Source organism: Acomys minous (genome assembly GCF_964271855.1).
Source record: "Acomys minous genome assembly, chromosome: 12".
NCBI classification, from domain to species: domain Eukaryota; kingdom Metazoa; phylum Chordata; class Mammalia; order Rodentia; family Muridae; genus Acomys; species Acomys minous.
The window spans coordinates 23,627,745-23,647,823 of record NC_140493.1 but is presented as its reverse complement, the minus strand read 5'-3'; the positions used below and the strand labels follow the sequence as shown (position 1 = coordinate 23,647,823).

Genomic DNA, 20,079 nt, shown 5'->3' with positions numbered 1-20,079 from the left:
TGCAAACCAAACTCAAAGCAACTTGTAAAGGAGAGAGAGCTTATTTCCGCTTACACTTCCATATCGCACTCCGTGAGGGAAGTCAGTGCAGGAAGCGGAGGCAGGAATTGAAGCAGACCATGGAGGAACACTGTTGACAGGCTTGCTTCCTCTGGCTTGCTCACCCACTTTCCTAATACAGCCCAGGACCACCTGCCCAGGATGGCACTGCCCACAGGAAGCTAGGCACCTCTAACAATTAGCCACCCAGGAAGTGCCCTTCAGTCATGCCCACAGGCCAGTCTGATGAAGGCAATTCTTCAGCTGACATTTCCTCTTCCAAGTGTCAAGTTGACAACCAAGATTAGCCACCAAACTGCCTCACACTATGGGCTCCCCTATGTCCCCCTTGTCATGGGCCACCTCGGTTGCTGAGCCCAAAGGTCAACTGCCACTCATAGCCTTCAACTCACCCAAGCTATGAACAACCTACTGTGTGCAGGCTTCACTCAGTAGACCAGGCCATAGATGAGGGGAACTGAAGGTCAAACAAGGCTACCACGGGCTGTCACACTTTGCCTGTTCCTGGTTCCTGCCTCTGGGCTCAAATGGAGCCCTGGGGCCTGGGGCCAAAGAGCTAGGGAACTGTCCCCACAGATCCCAGTGGACAGGCTCCTCCTCTCATCACACCTGGCCCTCCCTCCCTCTGCCAGCATCAAACTCGTGTGATGTCAGCCAGGACAGCAGCCTTTGGAGCCCCACCTACCCACCCTGTGCTGCTAGATTATGCACCAGGGAGCCCCCTTAGAGACCGAGACCCAGGCATCTGGTAATCCCTACCAGAACAGACTTACTGGGAACATTCTGGTCCTTCAAGGGCAAAAGCCATGTTCAAAGGAATTGTGGGCTGGACGCTGGCAGCCCGGGTCCAGCCACAGGCCTCTCTGCCTGCTTCTCCCTCCTCTCTTCTCTCAGAGCCCAAGTTGGGCCCCAACTTCTCATTTCACTGGGCTCTGTGCAGGGCAAGAAAACTCCAGTCCCTCACACTTAGCCTCCCATGTTCTCCCTTCCCTGAAGGCCCCTCCCACTCTGGTCCTGTTTATTTACCTATCCGGCCTCCCTAGAGACATCAAAGGCCATTGTATTCACTTAGCCTCTACCTTGGCTGCTCAATGGATTCTATCACCTTTAACTTGACCCCCAAGGCAAATCCCCAGTTCAGAGTTACCAGGCTGACTTCCTAGATACCGAGTGGGTGCCCAATCCATCCCCTAGGGGCAGGGAAAGGAGACAGGGATCCCAAGCACTGTGATTCACATAACCACACAGGGGCATGTCACAGCCACAAATACATCCCCAGGTACACATCATACATGCATATCCTTACACTGCATCACACATCACACACACACACACACACACACACACACACACACACACACACACACCTCATAGTCCTCATCCACCAAGCCTCTCTCTTTCCCCACACCACATCCCCACCACCACCGATCAGAGACCCAGTTCCAGCCAGGAACACTGGCCACCCATAGCAAGAAGCTGGCCAGACAGAGACTTAAATAAAGGTTTAATTTCTTACAGATCAGGTGTTAGAGAGAACACCTTCAGGTGATTGTCTTGCCCTTTCTTTCCTGGTGCCAAGGTAGCTTCCCCAGATCCAGCCATCATCCCCACATTCACTATAGGAAGACAGGGTCTTGGACTGTGAAACATACACACACCAGAAACCTCTCTATTGGCTTTGCTCAGTTCCCGCTGGGCCATGTTGTAGCTCTTCACAGCAAAGAAGGCCGGGACAGTGAACCAAAGGTCAGTCGCAATCAGTAGGGGTCCCAGCACGACCTATCTGTGCCTGCTGAGCCTCCAAATTCTAGGTCCCTTGGCCAGGTGAGAAGAGCCAGGAGCAGCTGAGACCAGCTCTACTGCTTAAGATCACAGATCTTGATTTTATCCCAATGGCCCCAAGGAATGACTGCGGCCAGAGGCCAGACCCCAGTCAGGGCACATGCCACTCTCAGGAGGGTGAGGTCCCTGATCCCCTCTCCTGACACCAACTCAAATGTCCCGGAAGCCTCTGTGGTGTGACCAGGTCTCTGGGCCCAAGACACCTTCAACACCAACCACTGTCCAGATCCTGGCCTCTTCTGTCATCTGGAGGCCCTTCCAGGGACCATCTGCCAGTGGGCACTGGACCAGAAGCCCTCAGGACTGCTTAGGAGGTCAGGAAGTGGTGATGCAGAAGCATCCATCAACCTCTGAGGAAGGTCAGAGCTCATGGTGCCATCAGCAGTGGACACCAGGGCGTGTCCGGGTAGAGGAGACAATGGAGGGAGCGAAATCTGCAGAGAGACCGTCAAGGAGAGACAGTTACCACAACAACCTCACTGATCCACGGGCACTGTGAACACTCAACCCAGGTAACTGTGTCACGTGGGGCTATCCCATGCCTGGCAGGACGGTGGCTAGCACCCCCAGGATGGAGCAACCAGAACTGTCTCCAGACAGTCATTGGCAAAACCACCCCTGGTTTGAGAACCTCTCCTTCGAGACACCTTAAAAGCCAGAGGAGACACAGAGAGCCCCCTGGCTGAGGTCTGGAATCTTCAGGCTCACAGAGAATCTGGCATCAACTAACAGTGAGGCCATGGCTCGCATGCCTCCACTGACGGGCAGCTCACTCCATTAAGAGGTAGTGCCTTTCCTCTAGGAACTTTGCATTTCTTTCCTACACCAATCCAAATTCTAAGTCCTTGAAACAGGGCTGCACTTACCACAGCCCTGGCCCTAGGGCTCTTGGGAAAGCCGTGAGCCCCAGTGCTATCAACAGAGAGTCTAAAGCCCAGAGAGAACAAGACACTTACCTAAGGTCACACAGGAAGTAGCCCAATGGGAACTTAACCCTGTTCTCTCTGCTCCCACTCTGTGCTCGGCCACCATGATCTGTGGCAATAGTCTCCCTCAAAGCTCCTCCATCTTGGGGTACCTGGGCTAAGTCCTCACCCCCATCCTGCAGTCTTGGCCCCACACCTACCTGGAGGGGTCCTCTTCATGGGAGAAGGGCCCCTGTAGCTTGATAACGTTCAGTTTCCCCTCAAATACACCATAGCTGAGGGTGACCTGGGGAAAGATGGAAGAGTATTAGGGGATGTCCCACCAGGGAGGTCCACAAGGGGACAAGTAGAGAAGACACTGGACTCGCTGGGAGCTTTCCATAGCCCCATGCAGGCCTTGGCTAGTCCCTCTACCTGGAGCCTGGACTGTACCATGTCACAAAGACATGGCATATAGATTTCAGCTAAGAAGCAGACACTTGCCATGCCTAAAGACTGATGACCTGGTGACTGCCAGGGCTCAAAATCACACTCTGGCTATACAGGATGTGTGCTGCAATTAGCTTAGTTTTCTGGGCTTCAGTTTTCCCACCTATAGGATGGGGATAATACTTATACTCAGCCTTCAGAGGTTTCATTTATTTTTAGACAGGGATTTGAACCTCGGATCCTTTTTCCTCTGCTTCCGAGTGCAGGGATCAGAGGTCTGCACCACCAGACCTGGTTTCTGAAGATCTAGGGATCAAACTCGAGGCTTCATGCACACACAGCATAAGCGCTCTACCCACTAAGCTATATCCCAGCCCTATAGTCAGCTCTCTGTATCTGCAGCTTCCACAGCTGTGGATCCAGCCAAGCATGGGTTGAAAATATCTCAGTGAGTGCAACTGTGCTGTGCACTTTTTTTTTTCCCCTTTCTCATTTATTCCCTAAACAACACAGCATGATATTTTACTGGCTCTTTCTATCCTATTAGGAATGGAAAATAACCCAGAGCTGATTTAATGTGTGTGGAGGAGGGGTATGGGCTACGCCAAACACTGAGGCCCTTCACATAAGGGACTGCAGCTGAGGGTTTGGGAATCCCCTGGGCTCTGGAAGTAGTCCCGGTGGGTACCAAAGGAGGCCTATGTGGGCACCATATGACAACTGGCAGAAACAGAAAGCGAAGAGGGAAAGGCCCCTCAGGCTGCCAGGTGTGTCTAAAAAGCTATGACAGTTAGGTGCCTGCTTTGGGATACCCCAAATGTATCCCCCCCTTTCCTGGCTTCCTAATGGGTGGGTCCCACATGCTGGTTCCCTGCCTAGCCAATCAACTGACTCCAGGCATTGACCCAAACTAGGTCATCAGACCATAGGATCTAAGAGTCAGCTGGGAGGGTCAGAGGACCCTCTCTCCATAGTGTTGATAGATGCTGAGCTGCGATCCTGTCTCCCCGAGGACTGAGTCACCTGAGGACAAGGCAGTAAAGAAGAGTATAGTTGGGACAGGAGATAGACCCTACTGAACACCAGGCCCTGTCTCTCCTTGTTACTCAGCTTCATATGAGTTTCTGTCACATGTACCTTAAATTCTGACTCTGCAGGGCAAAAGATTCTCAGGCCTCTTAGTCAGGCAGGGCTTGGAGGGGACTCCAGGCAGGAGTCAGGAGAGCCACTTGGTTTTTCCAGCAGGCTGCTCAGAGGGGCAGTGTGGAGGGTGGAGGATTCAAGGTAGAAAGAGAAACAGGGAGGGAGGAGGGGGGAGCCTAGGGGCAGGACCCATGCCTGGGAAGTCCTCATAGGAGGCCTGAGCCACTGTCTGGGAGGGGTATGCTGCCTCCCTGGGCCTCTGTTTCCCCAGGTTGATTTCAAGTACCCCAACCTTCCTCTGGGAGGGACTCTCTTTCCCCACCCCTGGCTCACCTGCTCCAGAAGCTGGCCAGCCCCCAGCAGCTGCAGGGTCTCCAAGTGTGAGTGAAAAAGGGGGCTGGGCTGCAGGCGGCCCCCCAGCTTGCACTCAATGATGTAGCCCACCGTGCAGTCATCAGGGAGGCGGATGAGAGCTGAAGTGTCCACGAAATGGGAGCCACTGAAAGACAGAGCTGGGTGGTGGCCACTGACCCAGGCCCTGCACACCTGCACCCCCTCCCACCTCCCAGCAGGGCCTGCACCAGGCCAGCACACTGGGCAAGTCTGGAACCTGGGAAGTCTCAGACTCCTCCCCTGAGAAATAGGCTAACAACAGCCCTGCCTCCCCAGGGTTGCCCTCCCCCCGGGAATGGCGGGGAATCCTGCTAAATACATCCTCTTTTCTCCCCCTTTCCTCTAATTCTTTTTTCCTTTTTTTTTGGGAGGGGGTGCAGTTTTCAAGACAGGGCTTCTCTGTGTAGCCTTGGCTGACTTGGACTCGCTTTATAGACCAGGCTGGTCTCGAACTTACAGAGATCCTCCTGCCTCTGCCTCCTGAGTGCTGGGATTAAAGGCGTGCGCCACCACACCCGGCTTCCTCTCATTCTTTCACTGATCAGCTCACAGCTGAGCTTGACACCCCCGGCCATTTGTACCTCATTAGGGATGAGGACACAGACATGAGAAAGAGGCACTTCCTCCCTCCCTGCCACACAGATTGGGGTACTGAGGCCAAGTGAGAGGAAAGCACGTGGTTTGGGGTGCAGAAAGAAAAGATGGACTTCCCAGAGGCAGCAGCAGGCTTTCTGTAGCATCAACCAGTGTCCTTGGGAACATCTCCTGACTGCCCAGGGCCATCAATGTCCTTTCCCAGGGTGTCTGGCAATGGGTAGGAGGGGCACAGAAATCCAGGCTGGGATTCCCCAGCAGCACATGTAAATGGGGATGATACCACAGACGTAGACAGAGCACATGGCTCAACCTAGCCACAGAGACAACCTTTGGTCACAGGTGCATGCCTGCTCTGGGCCGGCCCTAGGGACAGCATGCCTTCTGACACTCTGAATCTTCTGAGAAACTCTCTCTCCTCAGGCAAGGAAAGGCAGATATGGACAGTGGCTGAGCAGCTGTCTGACCTTGAACCTGGGTAACCTACGGCTTGCCAACCTCTCACGAGGATTCTGGAAGTGGCACTGCCCTCCCTCCTCTTACAGTCCCCCTAGCAAGGTGCAGCCTAACTCGAGGCAAAGATCCATGCAAGCTCCTGGGCACTGATGCCAGCCTTGTAAAGGGCAGGGCTCAGCCACTTCCAAAATGGCGGTATTCACTCCCTCACATTCCCAGACCCTTCTCCTGGGGTAAGGGTGGGGGAAACTACAGAGATGTCTCAGACAAAAAAGGCCACCTCTTCCAGGAAGCCTTCCTTCCTGTCACCAGTCAATAGCCCCTCTCCCCATCTCCAAGGGTTCCTATGCTTGACCCCATGACATCAGCTATCAGAAGGTGAGGAAAGGGCTGCCAAGGAAACCTGCCACACCCAGACATTTTCCCACTAAGCCCTTACAAAGCCTTTGGCCACTATATTTTTGGTTCTACTTACAGATGGGGAAACTAAGGCAGAGTGTACTGAATGACACTCCTTAAAAGTCAACAGAAATGTTCCCCACTGACCCAGGCTGCCCTAACACAACTGAAAAAGATGCAGTTTCCCCTGGGTACCCTCTTGTCCTCCTGCCTCAAAGGTCTTTCACATTCACCACAGCCCCTCACGATCACCACAGCAATCCCCTGCCCCCCCCCACCACCACCCCTGGGCCTGCATACCTGGCCCATGGCACCATCTTCAAAGCCAGTTGGCGGTTGATGCAGAAGCCAGCACCTCCTGTGGCGAACCAGAACCGCACCAGCCTCTAGAAAGAGGATGACAGAGATGTGGAGTGAACCCAGGGAACAACTAAGAGGGCACCAGCCAGACCACCCCTCACCCCCCAGCCATCATGACCCTGACGCTCTGTACTTCCCACCTCCCTGGAGGCTGAAGCCTGGACTTAGCAGACCCACTTCACAGACAGGGAGCCGGGCCCTAAGTCACACACTAATTATGAGTCCTGAGGCCACAGGGCAGCCCTAAACCCAGCCAGAGTATGGCTTCCTTGAAGAGGAAGCATTTGGCTGAGACATCCCTGTAGGCCCCTGCCTGACAGGGATCCTAGGGGTGGTAGTGGTAGGGAGACATGTGCCATTTTACCCTTTTCCTTTGGGGGTGCAGGGAACCTGGCATCTGCTCCACTAGGTCACAGAGGTGGTCCAGTAGAATGAAGCCCAGGGCTTCCAAGGCCCCTTGACCCAGAAATAGGCACATGACTTAGGGCAGCCAATCAGAGCCCTTCCTAGAGTGCTGGAGGTAGACCGTATAGGAGAGGCCTCTACACAGGGTCACCAGCCTGAGGAGCAGTATTCCCTGATCCCTCCTACACCACGCCTCCTGCTCTTGCTTTCCCCATCCCAATTCCTAAGGCTGAAAGGTTTTCTACAGATGGGGAGCACGAAGCCACCCCTGGAGTAAAGAAGGGATGCTCTTGGGAGCACCTTGCGGGCAGGCAACCCCTTGACATCGTCATCCCAGTAACGGGGAGCAGCCCAGGCCTCTTCCGGGCTCTCCTGGGAGGACCCTGAATTCACCTATGGGTCCTCCAAGCCTTTTGGAGAATGTTTCCCTTCTCCCATCTCATCTCTTGACCGAACACTAACCCCCATCCCTCCTCCCAAGTCCTCAGTCGGTGCTTCATAAAAGCATATTGCACTGGGCTGAGCTTTCCCCTATGCTGCTGCTGTGGGAAGACCCCTGAGCAGATAATGAGGAGACCCAAGTCTCCATCCTGGTCCACTGCCTGACTGGGGGATCTCGAGGGAGCCACTTCCAGGGCCCAGAAGTTACGCCTGGGAGCACAGATGCCCCAGTTCTGTCATCATCCCTCCTTTCTAACTTACTGCCACAAATGTCCTTTAGAGAAAGTTCGGGGCTCCAAGAGGCAGAATGAATGTCCCTTGAGGACCCCAGCATTCAGGAAGTGCTTAATAAGTTTGCGCTTTATTAAACTTAACAAGTATGTGGCTTCCCCACGCCTGTGTAATTACAGTAACCACAGGCTTAAAGGGCAAGCAATCCCTGTGTCTGCCCCTGTGCTAAGGGCTGTACCCCAAGCCTGCTGACTGAGGCACAGACTGAAGTCACCTGCCTCAGAGTGCAGAGCAGGAACCGATGCTACACCAGGGATCTTTTGCCTTTGCTGTCCCACCCTGGAGAGCCTCCAGGCTCTGCACTGGCCTGGGCACTCTGGGATTCTGGAACACTTCCAAGACAGAATAGGAGGTGAAGGACATCCCTTTAGTGATGCATGCCAAGGACAGCATGGTTGTGAATGGGTGAGCTGGTTCATTTCTGTCAGTTTGACACAGCACATTAGAGACACCTGGCAAGAGGGACCCTCGATTGAGACAATGCTTCCATCAGGCTGGCTTGTCAGCAGGTGTGTGAGGCATCTTATTGAGTAATGATTAATGTGGGAGGGCCACGTAGCCCACTATGGGTTGTATATGGGTCCTGGGTTGTATAAGGAAGAAAGCTGAGCAAGCCATGAGGAGCAAACCAGTAAGAAGCACTCCTCCATGGGTCCCTGCCTTGACTTCCCTCAGTGATGGAATGCAATTGGAATGCATAGTCAAACAAACAAACAAACAAACAACAACAACTTTCCTCCCCGAAGCCAATTTTGGTCATGGTGTTTATGACAGCAATAGAAAGCAAGCTAGGACAGTGGGGCACAAGGTCTGGATGTACCCAGTCAGGCATTGAACTGGCCAGCCAAGGCGTGGCTAAGAAATGAACCCCATAATATTCATCCAGGGACTCTGGCAGATGACCCCACCTGATTCTTACGCTTACAATCACCCTGTGAGTGAGGGCTGTTATCACCTGCCCCACTGAGGCACAGAGAGAGATTGACTAACTTCAGTCAGGGTCACCAAGCCAGGAGTGCCAGGACTGGCCTATGAACGCCAGGGGTCATGTTCCAATTTGGAGTCCTCGGGCATGGAGGCAGAGCGGCCCAAGCTGGGTGGGAGGTCAGGGTGGAAGCCCGGGACACCCCTCAGCTCACCTGGAGTGGCATGTGCTCGCACACCCTGGGGCCCAGGAGGATTTAATTAGGGCTCAGCAGCTGATGAGCTGCTGATAATTAAGGATCCAATTTCCCCAGAGTAGCAGATGGTGGCCTGGGGAGGGAGGGAAGGCCTTAAGCAGCAGATCCTGCTCCCAACAGGGCCCCCTCCCTGCCTTCCCCTGCCCTGGGGGGGCTACTACCCAAGCTCCAGAACACAGGCAGTGTTGGGGGCAGGAAAGAACCATGCAATTTGAGGGACACAGGCAAACCCTCATTATTTATTTGAAGTCTAATGGAGGCACGTTTCAGCTGTCCTGGGTTTTATTTGTTTTCTTTTTTCTTTTTTTGCTTGGTTTTTTGGTTTTTCAAGACAAGGGTTCTCTGTGCAGCCTTAGCTCTCCTGGACCAGGCTAGCCTCAAACTCATAGAGATCTGCCTGCCTCTGATGCCCCAAGTGCTAGGATTACAAGTGTGAGCCACTGAGCCGGGTTCTTTCATTGGCTTTTTTCCCCCCATTGGTTTTCTAGCCTGACCATCCTATGACTGTATCTTGGGTTTGCGTGAAGCCGGTTCTGGTCCCCCTAGCTCCGGGTGTCCAGACTTCAGTGGCTGGGTAGTGAAGAAGTTAGAGAGACAGCCACATGCCGGGGTTGGTCTACAGCCCTGAGCAACTACGATTTATTTCCTGGCCCAGCAATACTTCGGGATTTTTCACTCTGGCCTGGGAATCCACGATGCAATCCAGGCTGCCTTTGAACCAGTGGCCAGCTGCCTCAACCTCCCCAAGTGGTGGAATTACAGGCATGCACCACAATGCCTGAGTTCCGCAGTGCTGGGGATCAAACCTAGGGCTTTGTACATGTTAGGTAAGCACTCTGCTGACTGAACTCCATCCCCATACCAGAACTGTGATGTTTTAAGATCCTGTATAGGGCTGGAGAGTTGGCTCAGAGGTTAAGAGCACTGTCTGTTTTCCCAAAGGTCCTGAGTTCAATTCCCAGCAATCACATGGTGGTTCACAACCATCTATAATGAGATCTGGTGCCCTCTTCTGGTGTGCAGGTGTACATGCAGGCAAAGCACTGTGTACGTAATAAACAAATAAATCTTTAAAAAAAAAAAAAAGATCCTGTACAAATCCATGGTTGACACTAGGTGGCAGGGAGTTTGGTCACGGAGTCAGGAAAGCCCAGAGTGCCTCCTTGCCAAGCTAAGCCTCGATGACGGAGGCCCCCACCGCCCGTAAATCCTAGTATCGGCCCACCCCACCCCTACCTTCCCCCACCCACCCCCAGAGACCAACAGGCGCTGGAAGAGGAGGAAGGGACAGACCGTGCGGTTTTTTGATAGCACCTCAGAGGCGTGGATGGGCCGGTTCAGGCTGGGCTTGCCCACGTAGACATCACCATCCTGCGGGAATGTTCTCAGAAGCTGTAGCAGCGCCCTGGGGTTGACGTAGTTGTCGTCATCCACATGGCAGAACCAGCTGTGGGGACGGGGGCCACAGTGAACTCGTGGAAATGCTGTGTTCCTAGGTCCCCACAGTCAACAGCTAAAAGCTATGAGTCAGGTAGCAGCTGTTGGGGACTTCCCCACCCCACCCCCTCAAGCCTCAGGGCCCGCGGGGAAATGATGTGATCCGCCCCACGTGAAGAGCGAAACTTGGAGTCAGTCCTATCTTTTAGGTACTGGGTCAAAAACTTCCATAGACCTACTTCATGATTTATTCTTCTTACACATTGAAACATAGTAAAAAAATAAATAAATAAAAAATTGGAGTGTGGTTACCATGTGACAATTATTACAACAGAAACTCCCTAGCAAGGGGGCAAAGCTTCCCAGTAAGGAGGAATTCTATTGGTTGATAAACAGAGCTCTGGGATAGAGCCTAGAGGAAGGAGCCGGATAAGCGAAAGGCTGGATTCTGTTGGTGGAGGATGAAAATCACGTGGGTTCTCTTTCCTAGGCATTGGTTCTAGTCACTGAGAAACAAAGCCCAGGCACTAGAGCCTAAACAACGCTCGAAATACTGGGGGATTCAGGTGGAGCCTGGCTCCTAATAGAACAGCAAAGGGTCCCCTGGTTAATTGACCACTTTCGCTGGTAGTCCACGTGTCCTTCCGCTAAAGAAAATAAGCGCCCATGATTGTCAATCCTGATTTCTCCAACGCTTACTCTAAACCAGTGGTTCTCAAACTTCCTAATCCTGGGACCCTTTAATCCAGTTCCTCGTGTTGTGGTGACCTCCCTGCAACCACAAAATTACTTTCCTTGCGACTTCACAACTGTAATGTTGCGACTGTTACGAATGGTTATATAAGTGTCGGGTAAGCAGGATACGTGATATGCAAACCTTGGGAAAGGGGTGTGTTTAAAGGGGTCGCGACCCACAGATGGAGAACCTGTGCTCTAAGCTGTGCTTCCTATGGGCAGCTACAATGTAAACCCCGTGTTTAGGACCAGGGAGGATACTATGTACCCTCGAGGGAAGAGATAGCTACTGAATATACAAAGACAAAGACTTCAAAGCCACACTACTCCAGGTAGTATACCTCCCTGCTTGGGAGCAGGTGAGTCCCTAGGAGGACCTAGGACCCCCTCACTGGGCCCAGGTCCCTCCCTTTTGTCGGGGGAAGGGGTTCTGGGGTATGCATGTGTGTATGCATGCAGAGGCCAGAGGTCAACTCTGGGTGGTGTTCCATCCACCTTGCTTTTTGAGGCAGGGTCTCTCACTGGGACCATTGGCATAGGATATTAGCTAGCCAGCAAGCCCCAGGAACCTGCCTGTCTCCACCTCCTAGCCCCAGGGCTAGACGCATGAGCACATGGCTTTGGAGTAAGTATTGGGTATTGAACTCAGGTCCTTGGGTTTTCATAGCTAGTATCTTACCCACTGACCCATATCCCCAGGCCCACCACTCCACTTTTTTGGCCCAACCTTCAATTCAAACTCAGGAGGCAAAGGACCCCTGTCAGAAATACAATGGACAGATAGAACTAACTTCCAAAAGCTGTCCTCTAACCTTCACACAATGCCATGGCACACATATACCCACACGTGTATACAGACACATAAATAAATAAATGTAATTTTAAAAATAAGCCAGACATGGTGTCTCATGCCTTTAGTTCCAGCATTTGGGAGGCAGAGGCAGGCAGATCTCTGTGGGTTAAAGGTTAGCCTGGTCTACGCAGTACTACCAGGGCATTTGGAGCTACATAACAAAATCCCATCTGGGGTGGGGGAAGGGGGGATTGTTAAAGAGATGGCCTGAGGCAAAAGCCATTCCTGCCCCTGTGACATAACAACACTCACTCACCTGAGCCCACTGGCCAAGAAAGCATCGAACTCTGCAGCCATCTTGCAGGACAGAGCAGGATGGCTGTGTTCAGCGGAACAGTTGGTGACCACAAGGTGGGAGCCTGGAAGTGAGAAGCAGTCAGGGGACCGACCCAGCTCCTCTCACATAACACTGACCCCTAGGAACATAGCATGAGACCGGCCCTCGGAGAGCCTGGAGAGCTCACCCTCTCTCAAGGAAACTGAGGCAGCAGATTGAATGGGGGCCCACGTGTTCAGAACCTCATCCAGTGGCCTCTTATACACCTACTCTGTTCCGAGGCACAAGGTAGTCCCAATGCCAAAGGCCCTAACACAGGCACCCAGCTTTTCCTGCCAACAGTGGAGGAACACCACCCCAGCCAAGCCAAGCAGTTACCTAGTCTCTCCTGGAGGCTCTCATCTGGGCTGTCAGTAAAGACAAACGTCTGTGGAGAGAGAAAGAGGCATCAAGACAGGTTGACGGAGGGAAGCCCCCAATCCACAGCCCACCAAAGCCATGCCCCAGATTAAGCCACACCCAGGGGGACATGGACACTGCAGACTTCTGTCCTGACACACTCTCCTCATACACACATACAGCTAAGCTTTCAAGGACACACAACTCCAGGGTGCAGGAGCCTAGCTGCATCTGCGTTCTGGGGCCGCACACTCTAAGCTGACTCTTCCACACACAGTGTCACAGCCACACTTGGCCACTGTGCTGGTTACTTTTTGTCAACTTGACACAGGCTAGAGCCATCTGGTTAGGGGAACCTCAAATGGGAATATGCCTCCATCAGAATGGCCTGTAGGCAAGATTGTAAGGAATATATTTATTAAAAAAATTGAGGGCCTGGAGAGATGGCTCAGAGGTTCAGAGCACTGTCTGCTCTTCCAGAGGTCCTGAGTTCAATTCCCAGCAACCACACGGTGGCTCACAACCATCTGTACTGGGATCTGGTGCCCTCTTCTGGCATATAGACATACATGCAGTCAGAATACTGTTTTAAAAAAATAAATGAATAAATAAATAAATAAATCTTTTTTAAAAATTGATGTGGGGCCCAGTGTGGTGACACATGCCTGTAATCCCAGTACTTGAGGAGGCAGAGGCAGGCTGATCTCTGTGAGTTCAAGATTAGCCTGGTCTACAAAGCCGTGTCCAGGACAGCTACACAGAGAAACTCTGTCTCCAAAAACAAACAAAAAGAAATTGATGTGGGAGCGCCCAGCCCACTGTGAGTGGTGCCACCTCTAGGCAGATGGTCCTGGGTGTTATAAGAAAACAGGCTGAGCAGGCCGTGGGGAGCAAGCCAGTGAGCAGCACCCCTCCATGGCCTCTGCCTCAGCTCCCGCCTCCAGGTCCCTGTCTTGAGTTCCTGCCCTGACTTCCTTCATGAAGGACTGTAAACTGCAAGCTAAAATCAACACTTTTCTCCCACACTGCTCTTGGTCATTGTGTTCACTGTAGCATAGAAAGCAAAGACCCTCCAACTCTAATCCATAGGAGTGTGCAAACTGTAGGCCTTCCCCCACCCGAACCCTCAGATGCCACACCAAACCCTCATACAACTGCAGAAGCCCCTAAGCACCTCAGAAACCTCCCACACTACCATAATCCTGTTTTCTCAGATTGAGCGGGCACTGAAGGGTCACTTACACCTTTTCCCCACTGACTTTCTTTCTTTCTTTTTTTTTTTGGTTGTTGTTGTTGTTATGAGACAATGTTTTTCTGTGTAGTCTTGGCTGTCCTAGACTCGCTTTGTAGACCAGGCTGGTCTCAAACTCACAGCGATCTGCCTGCCGCTGCCTCCTGAGTGCTGAGATTAAAGGCGTGCACCACCATGCTTGGCTTTCTTTCTTTCTTTTTTGAGACAGGGTTTTTCTGTGTAGCACTGGCTATCCTGCGCTTGCTTTGTAGATGGGGCTGGCCTCAAACTCACAAGATCTACCTGCCTCTGCCTCTGGAGTGCTGGGATTACAGGTGTGTGCCTCCACGCCCAGCCCCCACTGACTTTCTAAAGATGGGGCTGAGCTGGGATTCCAACTCACAAACCTGGGCCGTTTCTTATTTTATTTGTTGAAACAAGATCTCACACTATAGATCAAGCTAGCCTGGAACCCCAAACTGGCTTGGAACTGGTGGCAACTCCCCTGCATTGGATTTTTGTGTGTTGGGATTATAGGTGTGATCTGACTTGACTGGGACATTTCTTGCCACCCCCAGGTGGATAAGGATCAGTCTCTTAATCATCCAAATACCAACTCCAAGCCAGGCAGCTTCAAACCCTCCAGAATCTGGCTGTGGGCAAGAGAGAGTCACAGCAGGAAGGCAACATGTCACCCCCACCCAGAGCTGGCACAGGACGTGCAGAATTCCCCAAATGCCTATGGTGGTTTGAATAGGAACAGCCCCCATAGATTCATGTGTTTAAATGCTTGACCCTTAGGGAGAGGCACTATTAGGAGGTACAGCCTTATTGGAGGAAGTGTGTCACTGTGGAGGCGGGCTTTGAGGTCTTATATGCTCAAGCTATGCCCAGTGTGACACGCAGTCTCCTGCTGCTGCCTGAGGATCAAGACGCAGAACTCTTGGCTCCTCTAGCACCATGTCTGCCTGCACGCTGCCGTGCTCCCCACCATGACAATAATGGACTAAACCTCTGAAACTGTAAGCCAGCCCTAATTCAATGTTTTTCTTTATAAGGGCTGCCTTGGTCATGTTCTCTTCATTTGGTCATGTGGTATGTCCACAGCAATAAAACCCTAAGACACAGCCGAAACGGCATACATCTCAAAGGTGTTCCCAGAACATCTTGGTAGTGTCCCTGACCCTTGGGCTGCTCTGCCATCCTTTGGAACCATGTTGAACCACTTCTAAGGGAGGGCTGAGGAAACAATGTCCCCCGTGCTCAAGGCCTCTGGAAACCCCATGCCCCACTGGACCCACACCTGTGTGAACCTCCTCTGTCATCCTTCCAAGACCACGGCTTCAGCCACAATGATCCTTGCTCATCCACAATATCTTCACACTACAAGCTAGCCAGCCCTCCCAAACCAAAACAGCCCGACCTGAGCCTCAGTTTACCCATCTGTAAAATAGGAGAGAACAACAGCTATATGAGTAAAATGATTTTCACCTAAGGTAAGGAAGAGAGGACAGAAAGGAAGGGTTGACAGGGAAGAAAGAGTATAGAGGGGAGCCGGGGGTGGTGGCGCACGCCTTTAATCCCAGCACTCGGGAAACAGAGGCAGGTGGATCGCTGTGAGTTCGAGGCCAGCCTGGTCTTCAAAGTGAGTCCAGGACAGGCAAGGCTAACACAGAGAAACCCTGTCTCAAAAAAACAAAAAACAACAAAACAAAAACAAAAGCAAAAAAGAGGATATAGCAGGCTGTACTTATATCTCACTAGGAACTGAGGTATAGAAGGCAGGAAGCCAGGGGTGGGGCATGAAGGAACCAGACCTCTCTCCCAAGGCCCAGACCACAAGCTCACTTCAGAGTCACTGTCGTTTCTCCCATAGACTGTTACAAGACTCTGCCTTGGTCCTCAGACCTACTCTTCTCTCAGGACCAGGTAGATAGAGAGCACCTGTGCCCACTTGTTAACACCATCCCTATCTCCCTTAGGATAAGTGTGGTCTGGACTGGAGAGATGGATTAGCAATTAAAGAGTACTGGCTGCTCATCCAGAGGACCCATGTTCAGTTGCCAGCACCCACATGGTGACTCAGCTTTGGTAACTCCCATCCCAGAGAGAATATAATGCCCTCTTCTGGCCTCCATGGGTATTGTATGCACATAGCGCACAGATATACAGTCCAGCAAAAACACCCATACACATAAACACTTTTTTAAAAAAGGTTAAGTGTGGTCAAAGAAGAGACACCTGACCCTTTCCACAAGATAGGACTGTAACTCAGCCCTCCCTGCCCCACCCCTGAGGCATCTCTACTCAGATTTCTTTCAGTTACCCCAACACATTAGATATACCCTCTGCATACACTGAGCTCTTTAAACCTCAAACGGCCAACTCTAGCACCTTCCCTGACACGTGTCAGCCACTCCAGAGGGCCCCAGTGCTCTTCTTCCATCCCACTTTCTCCTCAGCCCCTCCCACCAGAAGATAGCATCCTGTCTGTCCCCAGTGTCCCAGCACCTGGTTCTCTCAGGGAAAGTGGCCAGTGTATTTCTTCTGAGCCCTCTTCCTGGGGTCTGTTTCTGTTAGTCACCCTGAAGTAGCAAGCCCTGGATGTTCTAGGGAGGAGCAAGTGGCCTCGGCCTGGTGTCTTCCTCTTTACCCCTCCCCCACACACAAGGCATTACCACCTGGAGCCTGGAGCACCTCTCCTCACCTACTGCTGGGCCTCCTGTTAGGCCCCAGCCTCTCGAATCCCTGTCACCATAACTCCCGACCCCCACTCAGGGAACAGGGAGCATTAAGACTAAGCCCCTAAAAATACAAGCAAGGGCCAGCACCTGGCCTGTGGCATAGCACTTACCCAGCATGCCCAGCCCTTAAGTTCAATCTCAAACCCTGGCATAGGCAGAAAGACCACCCCCCTACACACACACACACCCCCGCAAAAAAAGGCAGCGCTAGAGCTCACTGATAGAGCACCTGCTCTTGCCCGTGTGAGGCCCTAAATTCCATGACCAGCCTCAAAATTGTGAGCCCCCTACCCTCCCTCTCCCACACAGCTGGGTCCGAGCCTTGGCGTCACCATGTCTCTCTTCTTTTTCCCTTGCACCCCATGTGGTCTGTCCACCCTCCACACTCTCCTGGCCTCTGTCTTTCTCTGCTCCAGAGGCCAGTGCTGGCCCAGCCCTTCTCCTGCGTCCCCAGGCTGTCTGCCATCGCCTCTTGCTCCATTCTGCCCTCACCCCACTTGCCTGTTTGCCACACGGCTCCCAGAGCGAGCTAGCCAACAAGTCAGGCCTTTCTTGCCTGACTGCCTGGCAATTGTTTGCCACCAAATGGCCGTGGGGTAACAGAAGTCACTCAAGTCCAGAGCAGGGGACAGACTAATGAGGATGTCACTGAAGTGGAGTAGGAGGTGAAGCAGCCCTAAAACCATTAAGCCCTATGGTTTTAGCTCTTGGGAGAGCAGGGTGGGTTCAAGCAGCAGGCTGCATTTGATTTACTTAAGCTAGAGACCCAGACAATAGTTACAGCTTCAGACGCTGGGAAACAAAGAGAGGGCCAGCCTGCTGGGGCAGGGAAGGGAGTGGCTGGGGAACCATCTGCTACTGTGGTGAAGGGGAGAGTTGGGCTGAGGCCGGCTCCCCCCCCCCCCCCCCCCGCCCAGCCTCCCCCACCCAGGAGGGGACTAGAGGGGAAAAGGCCCCTTCAAGCTCAAAGCACACAAAACAGCCTTCCCCGCCCACCCCCTCTGCCAGACAAAGGCCTTACATGAGTCTATCCCAGCACACTAGGCCACCTGTCACCCATCACCTTTAACCAGCCGGGTGCCTAGCGCTACAGTTAACCAACTAGGGCTGTTTCCAGACACACACTTGTATTGTGCAGATGTGGAAACTGAGGGCCCATAGGCAAGGTCGTGGAAAGAAAGGAGCCCAGGAGTAAGGAAGGGACCTCCCTGCCTCCCTCCTTCCCTCTGCACCTCACCATCCTTCCAGAACTTTTTCCTTAGTTAGGGTTCCAACGCCACTGCTATCTCCATCTTGCCTCGCTGTGGATAGGAAGTCAGTACCTACCACACAGGCGGTTGGCAGGGTTAAGGGGCTGGATGTCTGACTTCAGCCCCTTAGAGAAGCTGCCGGTACCCCCTTGACCTGAGTGCCTGATCAAGAGAACCCACTGGCCTCTCCTGCCAACCTTGCTCTGCCAGGCACCAACACCTCTCCTGGTGGCATAGGACCAGGGGCACTCCAGTAACCCAGACAGCTCTGATTTGGGGACATGGCACAAAAGATAGGGGCCCAGTTGAGAAGCAGAAGGGAGCCGCCCCGCCCCACCCCCCCACCCCTGTGTTTTGCCCCACAGGCACTGGCCAGCCTTTCTGGCCTTAGTTTCCTCATTCAGGGTAAGGGCACTATCACTGTGAGCAAGACAGGAAAGCGCCAGGGACCACGTGAGGTCTTGCTCCCTGGTACACACAGATGCAGCTCCATAAACAGGAAGGTCTGTGCGGAGGTCCGGCCCTGCTGGCTTCCGAAGAGGAACTATGCTCTCTTCAAGACAAAAACAAAACAAAACAAAACAAAATAATAACTATAAGGGGCTGTGAGGGTGCAGGGATCTCTACTGGGAAAGAACTCGTGTCTGTGCTGGATACTGTACCAGGAAACGGGGGTGGGGGGCGGGGGGCAAACATCCTCTTCAGGTAGTGCCACCTCTCCCTCACTGAACCACCTCCTCTCCTTGGCCTCCCCTCCAAGGGCTCAGTCACTTCCGCCCACAGAGCCAGCAGCCACATCAAGAACAGAGTGTGTGTGTGTACAAGTGCATGCAATCGCTTCTGCCTCTTGAGGTGGTCCCCAATGCCCTCCATCCCTGGCTTTGGTTGATGGGGTCTTGACTATGGGGGAGAAAGGCTCTTCTTTCAGGAACCACACTTAATAGCCACGCTTTCTTATTATTGTGTTTAGCATACCTAGCTCCGTGTGTGAGCACATGTATACACACACACACACACACACACACACACACACAGGTATTCCATATGCCTGGCAGATCTCCCCCTCTTGACCTCCTGCTCACTCAGCCTCGCCCACTGCCTCCCAATGGCAGCACAGGAAACCGGGAGGCTAGACACTGCCCTCACATCCTGGGCAGCACAGTGGAGCAGGAACTGAGAGGAAGCCCCCCCACCTCCATCAGGCCCCACCTCAATGTCTCCCCAGCATCCACACCACACCCCTGCCGCACACAGCCTCATCTATGCTCACAGCCGAGGTAGCCAACTACTTAGGCCTGGTGCCTCTCCGCTAGAGCTTCCTCCCAACTCTTCACACTATGACCCTGAGGCAAGCTGGGGCCAAGAATCTAGGAAACAAGGGGCCCCACACTAAATCCACCAGATGTAGACCTGTGAGTCTGAGGAAACCCTGGAGTGTGGGCATAGAGAAGGGAGGAGTGGTGAGATCCCCAGAAGGCTTCTCCCCAGACCACCAGGAAGACCCCCCTGTGAGCCCCTCAGTCGGAAGCTCTCTCAGGCCTCAAAGTGGCCTGCCTGTCACCTGTTGCCTGGTCCTGGAGACCCACGTGTCAAGTAGCAGGTCCAGGCGGGAGCGATGGAAGGCCCAGGTAGTCTTGACTGCAATGAAGATGTCCCTCAGCTGCAGCTCCAGGGGCCCTGGGTTCGGTTGGTTCAGCCTCAGCGTGCCCAGCATCATCCGCAGCGAACTTGACTGGTATCTTAGAGACAGGAGCCCCACACACAGGAGGGTAAAGAGGGCTCCTGCCAGGCCCCTAAAGGCCCGGCAGTACATTGGTACCGGGAACCCCCAGATAGTTCAGCCCCCAACTCCCCAATCAGTCTGGGGTTAGGAGGCTGGTCAGGCGGGGGCCCTGGTATAGGCAAAAGTCTAGCAGGCATCGGGGACAGGCACTGACCAGAAAGAAGGAAGCTGGGTCTCTAGACCCAGAGGCTGAGCCACTACAGTCCCGCCAGCCGGCAGAGGCCACCAGCCTGCCACCTGCTACTCAGCCCTCCTTCCAGGCTGGTCCGCTTAGCTCCTGACCCCGCCCCTGCCTCAGCCCGAGGGGCGGGGCTAGGCCTGGGAAGCCCCAGAGGCAGCAGCAGGGAGCCACCCACAGAAGGGGCACCGGGCCCTGCCAGCTGCTGAAGCCACACAAACCCTCCACGAGGTAAGAAGAAGCCGCTCCAGCCTTCCTAGGCGCCACAGCCC

General features: G+C 53.3%; 1 protein-coding gene across 2 annotated transcripts; it reads right to left on the bottom strand.

The window, feature by feature from the left end:
* Positions 1-1,547: 1,547 nt before the first annotated feature.
* Positions 1,548-19,901, bottom strand: MFNG (MFNG O-fucosylpeptide 3-beta-N-acetylglucosaminyltransferase). Of its 2 annotated transcripts, none has more exons than XM_084748648.1 (8): positions 19,408-19,901; positions 12,601-12,649; positions 12,202-12,304; positions 10,214-10,367; positions 6,543-6,628; positions 4,734-4,899; positions 3,029-3,114; positions 1,548-2,336 (listed from the first exon to the last, which is right to left on the bottom strand). In XM_084748648.1, exons 1-8 carry the CDS (start codon positions 19,657-19,659, stop codon positions 2,270-2,272), a joined length of 963 nt encoding a protein of 320 aa, XP_084604774.1. In that variant the 5' UTR covers positions 19,660-19,901; the 3' UTR covers positions 1,548-2,269. The 2 variants fall into 2 exon arrangements, with proteins under 2 accessions (XP_084604774.1, XP_084604775.1); XM_084748649.1 differs by having other exon boundaries at positions 10,235-10,367.
* Positions 19,902-20,079: the final 178 nt, after the last annotated feature.